Source organism: Chaetodon trifascialis, chromosome 6 (genome assembly GCF_039877785.1).
Source record: "Chaetodon trifascialis isolate fChaTrf1 chromosome 6, fChaTrf1.hap1, whole genome shotgun sequence".
Classification (NCBI taxonomy): domain Eukaryota; kingdom Metazoa; phylum Chordata; class Actinopteri; order Chaetodontiformes; family Chaetodontidae; genus Chaetodon; species Chaetodon trifascialis.
Genome location: NC_092061.1, coordinates 22,401,180 through 22,414,250, shown reverse-complemented (window position 1 = coordinate 22,414,250; position 13,071 = coordinate 22,401,180). Strand labels below are relative to the sequence as shown.

The 13,071-nt window shown below is 43.0% G+C and overlaps 1 protein-coding gene across 1 annotated transcript; it reads right to left on the bottom strand.

Annotated features, from left to right (window-relative positions):
- Positions 1-8,709: 8,709 nt before the first annotated feature.
- On the bottom strand, positions 8,710-12,687 carry rnf214 (ring finger protein 214). The gene is made up of 6 exons (XM_070964718.1): positions 12,403-12,687; positions 11,097-11,320; positions 10,827-10,960; positions 10,474-10,702; positions 10,131-10,340; positions 8,710-9,703 (listed from the first exon to the last, which is right to left on the bottom strand). The coding sequence occupies exons 1-6, from the start codon at positions 12,512-12,514 to the stop codon at positions 8,867-8,869; spliced, it is 1,746 nt and encodes a 581-aa protein (XP_070820819.1). The 5' UTR covers positions 12,515-12,687; the 3' UTR covers positions 8,710-8,866.
- Positions 12,688-13,071: the final 384 nt, after the last annotated feature.

Here is a 13,071-nt window from a genome sequence, read left to right as displayed (position 1 = left end):
GTTTGGATGGAAACCTGGCTATGGACCCTAAAGATTCAGTAACCTAGACTCAGTTCATCTTGAGGATGAAAATGAAAGGACGAAACCTTTACTAGCTGACTTGCAAACTGACGGAAGTGATATCAGTGTCGCAATTAAATCCTAAGCTAGAATTGAACAATCAACCAAAAAATCACGAGACACTTGAGTGATTACAAAGCTCAAAGCCAACTTCTGCAAACTTCATTCTCTCCCAGTAATGACTGGAGCTGGCTTTACTTTCACTGAGACCTCCTCAAACACTGTCAGAGGCCCTCTGCAGGTCCCTGGACCCCACTTTTGACCACCGCCGACTAAGATGGATGCTGTGTGTGAATTGTGCTCTCTGTTAATTTAATGGACAATACATAACAGAGCGTATATTTATTTCTGCGCGCCTCAGCGGCATCAAAAACGGTCACTTAACGGGACAGGATTTATGGTGTTTGGGTAGCAAATTGGCCTTTGATGGTTCCCACGCAGGATCGGCTGCTTCCCCACGGAGCCTAATGGGGTTTGCTCTAATAGCGTCCCTCAATCATGGCCGCGAGTATGAAACATGAGCTCGCCGGCTCACAATTAGCAAAACAACACAAAGAGACACAGGGACGTGAAATGTGAGGAACGCAGGATTTATCAGGATTTTCCAAAGGCTCTTCGCCAGTTCATGTAACAAAAAACAACAGCTATTTGTTTTCTTTTTTTCCCACCCTCTCTCTTCCTCTTTCCTCCTCTTCTTTCAGGGGAGTGGGGGGTGAAGTTAAACTGATAAATTAGACCTCATTTATTGGACAACAGTTTGAGTCGATACCCAGGGGCCTCTGCTCTGCAGCGTGGATGAGGCTCCAGAGCCGCTAATTGGTTCGCTCTGTGTGGATGGAGGGGCTGTTTGGCGTTGGGGGGGTTTAAGGGGGCTGGCGAGAAGGGCGGGGCAGATGGGACGAGCGGTGCGTTTGGTCGGCGCTGCTGCTCACACACACACAGAAACGGTTGTCTCGCGGCGGACGTCCGCGGCACACGCCATGAAAACCGACGAGACAAGCGCTTGATTTGACAGCCGGGGCGGAGGGGTGGAGGGAGGGGGGGTGGAGGAGTCATGTATAGATTTTTGTGTCTGTTGTTTTGGCTTATTTGTGTGCTTCTTTTACTCAGTCAATCAAATTTAATTGACACCGCTGGGCTGGGGCCGGGGGCCCCGCGGCATGCTGGGATGACAGGCCTTTAATGCCAAAGAGAGGAGAGGAGGTTCTTCTGCCTGTGAAGGATGTGAGGGAGGGTGAGGAGGTGAGGGGGGGAGGAGGGGGCCGAGGGTGACAATTCCTCCACCCGTCAACAGCATTAATTGATGTAACAACAGCGATGATGGATACTAATAAATACAACCTTTAAAGAAAAAAAGTAATTAGATGGCGTCCTGCTCAAACCGCCGCCGCTGATCCTAGACTGGCTGATAAACACCATTCGTCTTCTACGGAGGCCTTCAGACGGACATGAGGCGCCATTGACATGCAGATCAAACTCAACATTTGCATTTTGGCCGCAACAAGAAGACAACAGTACACTCACGTCCTGAGAAACAAGTCTTTCAGTTTGTTTTCCCACAAAGAGCCAAACTCGCCCTTCGATGTTCATCATGTCCCAAAACTACAAATGCCCGATCTCCTTTGCACCCTTCATGCATCAGCTGTCTCCTTTCGTCCAAAGATGGGAACCTGTTGCCAACACACAGCGTCCACCTGACTGGCCTTTCATACACGGGGTGCAAACGGGTTAGAAGTAAAAGAGGTGAGAACTTTGTGAGGACAGAGATAACCGGGTTCAACTAAGATCTGTGATCAGCTGAAGTCATTTAACTGTGAGTGTGAACAGAGCATTCCCCTTCATCTGTTAGCAGAAATGAAACATGATAATCACAGTTCATTTGTGTATAATCACCTGAGAATAGAAATTGTTGAGTTTTCCTTCGCTTACAATCTACAGAGGGAACAGGCCCTCTTAAACCGAGTCTGCCATGTCTCTACAGCAGACAATACAAACAGCGCCTTTCGTGTTTTTTGTGAGTTTTGTGGAGATGGTGACAGGAACGGTATTCAGTTGGTTGAAATCTGCAACCTCACTGCTTGATGCCACTAAACCCTCCAAACCTCGATGATTCCTGATGATTACAACTTTTTTGCATTTTTGCACCATTGTCCATCATGTCTTGAGTATATCCATTTTATGCTACTTTACTTATATTCTGCTACACTGTTGTACTTTTTGCTTCACTGCATTTATCTGACATCACTTTGCAGATTCAGATTATTAATATATATATAGAAACATGTATTATGGAGTATAATTATACATTAAGTTACTCAGCAGTGCACACAGTTAGCATTATCTCCACCTTTACCAGCTGCAACATCAGTGATACACATTAATTCATAACTAATTGTAATATTTTTGTACTTCAAGTATGTTTTGATGCTAATACTTTGTACATTTACTTCAGTTTTGGGTATTGGTAGTTAGTACACTAATAAAAAATCTGGGTTCTTCTTTCTCACAAACTGCTCATGTTTCTTGACCCATCCAACGTCTTTTAATCACGTCTCCATGTGCCCAGATCTCAGATGTTAAGTTGGTGACTGATATTATTGTGGGGAGAAATACAGTGACATGGTTGGGTCGTGAGGATCTGTCTTTACGAAAGCTGGTTGATGGCATTTTTGATCATCAAACATTCAACAGTTGAATATCTAGACCCAAAAAAACCCCAACATTTTTTCTGTTTGTGAGCTGATTGTAGCATTAACTGTTTTTTTTCTGCCAAAAGAACAGATATGACTGATACAAGCAAACATTTAACAACATCAGAAAACACGAATGACTGGTGCTTGTGTATTAAAAGGCCTGGTTTGAGTCTTTGTTCGTGTTTTGATCACAGGCTGCGTCTCTAAGGCTGTGACGTCATTCATTTTTGTAGTCTAGTGCCTTTTATTGTGTGTCTGTGTTTTCTGTTGATCTACAAATATCATTTAAATTAATACCTGTGAGAAGAAAGTGACTGCGTAATCATTTATCACATTAACAGGTTTTATTTTATGTTTCATCCAGTTTTAATGTGACAGTTCAGCCTGTTAGTGAAGTTCAGTGTTTATTTTATGAACACAGTATTAATAATCAGGCAGTGATATTGGCAGGTGAACACATAACACCAATACTCAGAGTCATAAGAGGACTCAGAGCTGAATGCTACCATCTGTTGTAGTTAGAATACTGACACTTAAAACTGATGAAGCTATGGGACTCAAAGGAAGAAAAAAGTGTTCAATTTTTTCCTTGCAGAGCTTTCCGATCAGTGCTTCATCCTCTGCAGGGTGTATTTGTACGGTGTACATTTGTACCATTCTTTATTGTATCCGCCAGCAGTTTCCAAGGCACATCTATAAGAACCACAACCATTTTGACCAAAAAAAAAAAAAAGAAAACATAACTTTGACATTAAAAAACACTGGTTTTAAGTTAAAGACTAAATGTGTTTAATGTCGACTGAGAATTAAAATCAAACATTAAAATAAGTAAAGATGAAAACATTCAGGCAGTCTCTCTGTTTTAACCTTACAACTTCTTTTTTTATGTGCTGAATGTACATTTTATTTTCACAAATGTGTTTTTCTGTCTCTGTGTATTAGTCAGCTGCTAATACACACAAGGCGGCAAATTAAAACCAATAGTGAAATCAAATCAAATGGAGAGCTCACAGGTAAGAAGAGCTGGACCAGGACAAACCAGGTAAAACCAGTCTCTGTGATATGAGATAAAAGAAATCAAGAGACATTTTAAGTTAAATCCAGTTTTAAAGGATCAAATAACTTGATAAAAAAATATGTTTTCAAGAAGTTTTAATAGACGTGTTCATTATTATGAGATGAGTTTTGGTCAAATGTGTCCTGATGTAAAGTGAGTCAATAAACTGAGATGTTTGTGGTTTGTCCCCCTGCTGCTCTGTAGTTCCCCTACAGGGTCAGCGGGGGGCAGCATTGCAATTTTTAAGCTGCTGCTGCAGAAACAAACGCCCCTCCAGCAGCGGCAGCAGCAGCACTTCTGCTCTTTAGCAACCGTTTGGCATTTAGCTCCTCTGTCACGCAGTCGATTTTGTTGATTCTGAGCATGAAAACAGCAGCGGTACCTTGTTAAAGTGTTTGTTTGGCCTTCAGACTGTTTGTCCCCCGAGGACAAACACACTGAGAGCACATATCATGAATAACCTGCAGTAAACTGGTGTCTTATTTTAATTCGCCTCTGTAATTGACAGTGGGCTCAGTTTCCTTCTGAGCGCAGAAACAGTGTGTGACCCCGGAGACGAGGCCGGGCGTTGATGATGTTCTGTAAAATGTCAGAAAGACACAAGTGTTAAACTCAAAGAGATGATTGATTTTTTGCCTTTAATTTCTTAAAAGTTGTTGTTTGTGTGGAGGCAGGAGGTTTTCATCAGAGACGGTCTTTAATAAACTGCTGCTTGTCTCTCCTCACACGGGCGGCAGAGAACATCTCGGTTACATTTCTGTGCAAACTGAGTGAACTGAGACACCGACACAGTTTGAGTCTGTCAGTCACAGACTTTGAGTATTTCTTTTTTCTGAGGACAGAATTTAAAATGTCACAGCGACATCGACAAACACACAATAAGCATCAGATACTACTACAACCTTTCAAAGTGTCTGTGCGCTGCCCATCCACCCTCGCATGGTGGATTTAATGAGTTTGACCAGTTTCAAGATAAAATCTGACTTATGAAGAATAATGTACTCAATTTTCGAGATGAGTGTGGGATGCACGAGCTGCTGTCATATAAACACAATGAGGTGTAGGTATGGTGTTTTTTCTGAAAGCTCATCTTCATGTAGTTAAATAATCAGTTACTTTGTACTTTTTTTTTTATTATCCTGTTGCTTAAAGTTAAATGAGCAAGTCTAAATTTACTTTTAATTATAGACTGAAAGAAAACTGTAAGAAATCAGCTTGGAATAAAATGTAAAGTTTGATTTTTCAGCTCTGCCCCTGCTGGGGTCAGTAGACCTTTAGGGCCTGAAACTGGTTTGTAAACATCACAAAAACTGTTTTTTCTGAGGGTCCTGATACCAAAACCTGATGTTTATTGTTGCTCTTATGTCACAAAATTGCCAGAAAAATCTTATCATGTCATTGATAACAAGAATTTAATTAAAAACAAAACATTATTCTCTTTAAATTTTTTTTTAAATCAACTTGTTTTAAATAGAAATCAGCTTCAGGGATTTGAAAGATTTCCTGGAAATAAGAAGCAAGAAAAACAGGTTCGCTGAAAAACAAACAAGAAAAACAGAACTTGATCAATAAAACATTTTTATTGGAAATTGGTTAAATTATTGTTAGTGACAAACTTTTTTATTTTTGTACTTGTTTTCACTCAATTACAGAAAAAAAAATACTTTTTTTTTTTAATTCATGTTTTTGCAGTGAAAATCACCACCCGCTGGTTTCTAACAGCATGTTGAGAGTTTTACGGAGGACTCCTCCTTGAAGTAGACACTATGTATCACACTCATAAAAGTTCTGGGGCCGTGAGGATTTTGTCTGTCAGTTCTTGTTTTGTGCGAGGACGACAGCAGAGACTCAAACCTCTGATCGCTCATTCTCACTCAGTCTCTTCCTCCGCCTCCTCAATGAAATAATAGTCAAATAAAACTCTCTCATTTTGCTGAGGGGTCCCTTGGGAGACTCTTAGGGGCCCCTGAGGGTCCCCAGACCCCACTTTGGGAGCGGTCGGTGGGGCCCGTGTTTACAGGCTGCGGTAATGGTGCTTGTTTGTCCAGCGGTCTGTAAATCACACCAACATTAGAGCTGTCACAGGATCCACTGGAGACACAGCAGACCATCACTAATACCCTGAACCCTGGAGAGGCTCCACGCCGGATCTATAACACCAGCAAAAAAGAAAAAGAAAAAAAAGAAATAAAGAAATAAATGAAACAGCACAGTGAGCCTGCAGAGGAGATAAAAGTAGTTTTAAACCAATACAGACCATCTTTAACAGGAACCTCTGGAGGTACAACTGCAAACTTCAGCTACACATCAGACCACAAGGAGTCAATCAGTCAGAGTTGGGGTAAGAGGTAGTTTGCATGTTCACAGTAGCAAGGTGCTTCCTGTTTGACTGTAACACCCATGTTTGTTTGAACCATTCTGCACCGCAAAGGGATAGTTCAACATTTTGTGTCTTAAAAGCTCTTGTCTGTGTGGCGGTTTTCAGCAGAGACGTCTTTAAGGCACAGCTGCTCACAGATGTCTCAGTAACAGCAGACACACGGGAACTGTCAGATATGATTTGAACATTTTTAAAGTGTCTGTAGCCTACTGGAAGGTTTCACTTTAAAACAGAACCCTGCCAACGCCTCTAAAGCCGTGGTCACACCAGACTGTGGCTCAGCAAAGGTGGATCTGGAAGGCTGATTAGGACACACAGGGACTACTCACAGCACCAGCTGGTGAACTGTCAAGCCCAGCCTGGTAGTCCTTCCTTGATGTAGTCAAAAATAATGTGAGAGTGGTTTTTAAACTCATTCTTAATAGTTTTTTTGTCATCAAAAGGAAGAAAGCTGCAGTGCCTGTGTTACCCTGTAGGGAACCAAACAAAGCCTGCATGTTCTGGGCAGACAGAGTGTTGTTAGCGGCACTGAAGAGTAAGAACCGCACCAGAATATAAACAGAACAAAGAGACATTTGAAGGTACGTTTACATGCTGTTTAAAGTGCTGCAGCTAATTAGCTATCCAGCCTGCAGGCTGACATTAGCAGTGCACATTTCCACACTGTTTGTCTGGTGGCTTAGCCTGTTAAACAAGCTTAAGTTCCAACAGGCTAAGGTGCAGGAGGAGATGTGTGTTCGTGTTTGGAAGTGAGCTGACGAGGCTTCAGCAGGACAGCTGATCTGGACTGTTGTTCAGGCTGCCGTCATCATGGTGTTCATAGTGTGACTGCCACTATGAACGCTGGTGTTACTCATTAGGCAAGATCTGATCTAGATCTCTCTTTTGGTTTCTAATTTTTGTGTTTTACAGACGTAAGTATGTTGTAGCAGACAAAAAAAAATGCAATTTAATATCAGTAGTACTTGTGAATAATATTAATGTGATCAGTGGGTTCACTCATGTAAACTGATTTTGCCGCAAAATGTTGGTGTTTCAAAAAGTTGGTGTGACTGGGCCTTAAAGCCCCAATCTGTTATTTTTCATTTGTAATGTGAACACATAAAACAAAAAAGACGTCTGAATCAGCTTTAGAGGTTCTGTAATATGTATTTATGAACTTTGCATAGAACCAGGCCGTTGTACTGCCACTCTTTATGCTAAGCTAGGTTAGCCATGTCCCGATTCCAGCTGTGTGCCAGAAGAACTAATACAACTTATTCGCTGTCCTTCCAAACACAACATGATCAATCTCATGTATTTGGACACCAAGAAATTCATATTGAATAGAGGGTCTGTCAGTAGAAACGGATCTATTTAATCATTTCTGCTTCATGATGGTTTCAGATGATCGGACTTCAATGCAGCTAAATATCTAAATTAACTCCTGGACACTGAATTGATGCCTTGATGCCAGTGTTTGGTCATTCTGAGACCTGATTGAATACAAGGTTACACGTTTACTTTAATTCATCATTGGAAGCTTTATCCAACAAATGGGCTTCACTTTGAAAGAAAACCCCCGTCCCTCTCGGCTGAATCCTCCTGCAGACCCTCATGGTCTGATACAACAGCCTCTCCACCCTCAGCAGCATTTTGTCTTTATTTTCTGCAGCGTGCTTCATTCATTACAGCAGCTTTGCTGGGAGACGAGCGTCTTTTATTGGCACTGCTGCCTGTAAAATCGGTCAGAGCTGGTCGAGAGACTAACCTTTAAACTGGGGGGGGGGGGGTTGTTAGAGGAAAGATGGACGTTCAGACAGTAAACAGGAAGCAGCCCACAAACACGCACGCTGTCATTACTTCACACACAAACAGGCTACACACAGAACTGCAGATAGACACGTTTTCAGCACTCTGCACTGTGTGTGTTATGATACTTATTGGGAAGCGACAGCTCCTTTAACCTCACCCATCGACCGCCCAGCACTCCCATTAAGGCAGACTGGGATGTCCACAGGGAGAAACAATGTGAGAGTGTGAGTGCGCGTGTGTTTGTCTTGGAGGGGGATCTTTAAAAGGCAATAGGTTGTTTCTTGGAGTGTTTATGGGCTGATCTCTCCGTCTGAATGTTTGTGACTTCAGTGTGTGTGTGTGTTTATAGCAAAGTATAGTTTACTTCAAATGCAGAGGGCAGCCCGGGACGTCTAACTCATCAAAAGAGAAAACCAGCTCTGTATTTCAGACAGTGTTCTATTTAAGATATGCCTTTATATGTAACTTTTGTTTTTTTTATATGTATCATCTGATCATATTTTAGTAAGAAAACCTGTTTCCTGATGTTTAGTGTTAATACAATCTCAAATCCTCACATTTACACAGTAAAATAACAGTTCAACATTTTAAAGAAATATGCTTATTTCCTTTCTTTCCAACAGTGAAATGAGAAGATCAGTCTCTGTATGAAGTGCAGACCTGGAGTCAGGATGTGGTTAGCACAGCTTAGCATAAAGAGTGGAAGCAGAGAAGCAGTTGTGTTTAACTGTTCTCTTCTTTAATGACCTTTATTGTAGGTTGTATTTATATATAAAAAAAACAAACACACGTAAACAGAGACATCGAGTGTTGAACATGTCATTTTTGAGTGGCAGTGATTAGAGTCAGAACGGCTGAACATACACCACGTGGTTTTCTCCGTCACTTCCCCGAGCAGAAGGGACAGGTGTTGTTCTTGCTGAACTGCAGCCACATTCTGATGCAGTCTTTGTGGATGGTGTGGGAGCAGCTCAGCGGGTGGCGGCTCTCTGGATCCACGTGGTTCTGGCACATCAGGCAGAGTTTACGGGCGCCGACGGCCTGACTTCCACCTGCCGCTGCTCTCTGTGGGGGAGGTGTCGGCCTCTGGATGGGGCCAGGGGCCATGGGCCGGCTGATGGGCCCTGGGGCCATCTTCTCGCTCTGCGCCAGCTTGAGGCCAACCTGCTCGATGACCTCCTCCATGGACATGCCAGCCAACGTACCACGGGAGCTCTTCACCTGCTGGAGCAGCGACGTGAGCTGAGCCTTGTTGCATTGTGGGAACCGAGCTCCGAGCTTCTCCAGGACCTTGTCTAGTTTGCCAGCAGAGGCGGAAGTGGATGTGGAAGTGGAAGCGGAAGCAGTGGCAGCAGCAGGGGGAGGTGAGGGAGAAACCACAGGGTGGACAGGCTGAATGGGAGGGGACGGGGAGAGACTAAGAGGGGGAGTCACCCGCATTGGAACTCTGATGTGGGGCTGGAGCTGAGGCTGAGGAGGGTGAGGAGGCTGTGACTGATGAGGAGGTGGATGCTGTGGTGGGAAGGAGGCTTGGAAATGGTGCTGGGGTGGTGGGTGGTGGTAGCGGTGGCGGTACTGAGGATGGTGAGGGGGCTGGTACTGTTGATGGTAGAAGTGTGGGTGCCTCTGGGGAGGGAGGGGTCGGCTCGCTGGGTTTGGAGGGGGCATGAACTGAGGGCGGACCAATGACTGCATCACCTGATTGAATCTCAGGTCAGCCTGTGGGAGAAAAGAGGAGCCGTTAAAGATAACCAGCACACACTTGGTGCTACTTTGGGCTCTGGGATATCATGATGAGACATTTTTCAGTATTATCTCAAATTTTGAGGACAAAACAATAAAAATAATTCATAGCTGCAGCCTTAAATATTATCTTGGCATACAGATATGTATTGAGATATAGTTTTTTTTTCTGTGAAAATAATTTAAGAAACTTTATGAAAACGAGATAGGGATGTCTGTTTTGGGTTAGTCTAGCGAATTAAATACCTGAAAAATCAATGTATTGCATCACACAGATGCAAAAATCCAGTAAATTGAGTATTACCATCAAACAGTCACGCTAACTGATCTGCAACATCGTCCACCATTGTCTAATATACTCTTTTAGTTCTTTGTAGTTGACCTTGGTGTTGGGGGGTCTTACCATGGGGACCTGAGGCAGAGACGGCACGTTGATCCTGAGGACCGATCCTAACTCTCGACCCTGCTGGAGTTGCAGCAGAACCTCCTGGAAACGGCTCTGGAGCTCAGCCTGGTTCCTCCGAACCTGAACCTCCTTCTTCTCCCACTTCTGCCTCTCATGAGGGTACTGCTGCGGAAACTCCACCCTGAGAGCGTTCAGGTACTGCCCCACCTGGGACAGGTAACCACAAAATCAACATCAGAGCAGCTGCAGGGCTTCTACATCTTTCATCTCACATGATTTTGAATTCTTTTGGCATATTTGCAGTCACTGAATATCGGATAACAATCATAAGGTTCTGTACCTCTCTCAGCCAGGCCTCGATGCGCGCCATGGCAACGTCTCTCTGCTTTTCCACAGCTGCGATCTCATCCTGTAAGGCCAGCAGCTCGGCCTCCTGCGCCTCCTTCCTCACCTGCTCCATCTCCTGCCTCAGTTCGTCCAGCTCCTCCTGCCACCTCCGCTGCTCCTCGCTCTGCTCCTCCGTGAGAGCCGTTAGCTTCCTCTCACTCTCCTCCAGCTCCTTGGACAGCCTGAAGGGAGGAGGAAAGTCACACATGAACAGGCCTCTGACCTTTAGAATGATACCGTTCCAATCATTTACCACTTCGCCTCGTCTTTTCGATCGTTTATTTCCACTGTGTTCTTGGTTGTTACCTGTTCCTCTCCTCCTCTGCTCTGTTCTTTTCTAAGGTCATTTCCTGATTCTTGGCTAAGAAATTCTTCCTGGTGGCCTTGGAGTTGTTCAGCTGCAGTTTAACTCGCAGAGACTCCAGTTTGTCCAGAAGAGCCTGAAAACACAGTCACAGGCTGATGGTAGAGTACACCTACGTCATAGTGCCCTGATTTGAACCACAGTGCCACATGTCGTCAAAAAACTCCAAAGAGTACTTTAACAGTGTGTGCGCGCGTGTGTGTCAGTCTCACCTGGTGCTGGCGGGTGGTCTCCTCCTTCTTCTTCTGCAGTTGTTGTTTGTCTTTCTCGTGTGCCACCTCCTCCTCGTCCTGCTTCCTCATCAGACTGTCATACTGCGCCATCAGGCTGGAGCTGTACTCAAACATGGCCTCCACCTGATGCTCCCAGCCCGGCTCTGTGTTGACGGCCAACTCTTGTGTCGTGCTGTCTGTCTGCACAGCCTTCTGCTGCAGTTCTAGGGAAGGAATCAGGGAAGGGATAAGACCAGGACACAAGAGGGAATAACCAGTGACTAAAGAAGAAAACATTTCAATGATTTCAACACTCTGACTGGATTCTTCACCATAGGAATGACCACTGAGGCTCATTGAAGGGGTCAGTGAGATCACTGTATTACTGCCTGATTTGTCACATATTTTCTCCTAAAAAGCAATTTTTAAGCCTCTCAAGGCTGGCAGGGTGAGACTTTTTTTCTAATTTCTCATGCCCTCAAACTGATTCTCATCTCTTTGAGTCAGCTGATGATCAGCCTTATAAAATCAGCTGTTGTTTGTTGTTGTTTTAACTCCTAACGCTTGGGTGGGATAATGCCACTTCATGCAAATTTTATGCTGGCTTGAACGGTGAGTTTTGGGATATATTTTCCACATTTTTATTACATGTCTTATGTATTTTTTACGTATAATGTATTTAGCATGACCAATTTGTTGACAAGCAAACATATCATGGACATATCATATTCTATTATTATTATTAGATGATGATGATGATAATAATAATAATTATTATAATGAATTAAAACATAAGATAATTTTGTATTACTATCTACACTATTGGCTAGCATGTACTAAATTTCCATCAGAAACGTACAATGACATATATAGTAGCATAAATATAAATACTCAAAGTATCTATAAATGTAACTTTAGTACAGCTGCTAACTGTTACATTTCACCACTGTTATAATAAAGGCACTATCATATCTGTATTATATACATTACATACAACAATCATTAGAACATCACTGGTGACTATCAGTATCTTGCCTAACCCTAACCCGACAGCGTTCGGATGAATGAACTGAATGAATGAACTGACTTCCTGTTTCATTTCGGGGGATCTGAAAGATATCTGATCAAACTAACTTCTTGGGCGAGCTCGTGTCTCTGCTGTTTACCTCTAATAACAAACCAATGGTTCAAATGATCTTATTAAAAGTTACAGATCGAGTAGTATACACAAGTGACACACGTGGAATGTTTCCGGTTGTTCCTGCCTGTATAAATCCGCTGTTGTCAAACACTGACATGATCTTACCTTCCACTGCCATGTTTGCTAACGCTACCTCCAGGCTCTGCTCATGCGTTAGATGCTGGACTTCATGCTCTTCCTCTGAGGCCATGCTAGTGGTTTCCCCGCCAGCGTCCATGCTAAAAGTTAAATCCTGCTGGGTTAGCTTCACACAGCGCGTAACTCTCTCCGGACAAAAACTGTTATTTTCAATAAAAATGTATTGTTATATTAGCTGTTGTTAAACTCGAGTTTACAGTTTCCGCTCGTGACTTGGTAACTACACGGAAGTGATCGTGCGTCGCTGAAAATGATCCGGCTGAAACGGCACAAAGATCGTCTATAGACACTTTTTTTTAAATCAAAAACTTTATTGATAGAAATATTCACTTACAAGTAAAACCCCAAAAATATCAGCAAAATGTATTCATAGTGTCAAAAGAGTACAATATGTCCTCTAAAATGTATTAGAGATTGAATAATTATTATGCCACTGATATTTAGAGTTGCACTATTTTACATAATTTAAGAAAAGTTCTGAATTTGGGAATACTGTTTCCTGTTCCTGATTCATGGTTTTGATATTTCCCAAACGGACAAAGTCACACAGTCAGCAATTGTTCTGTAACGAAACAGTATTTAGAAAATAAATGAACAGAGCAGCATGTTTCTTGGGGCTTTTATGCTTTAAATAAT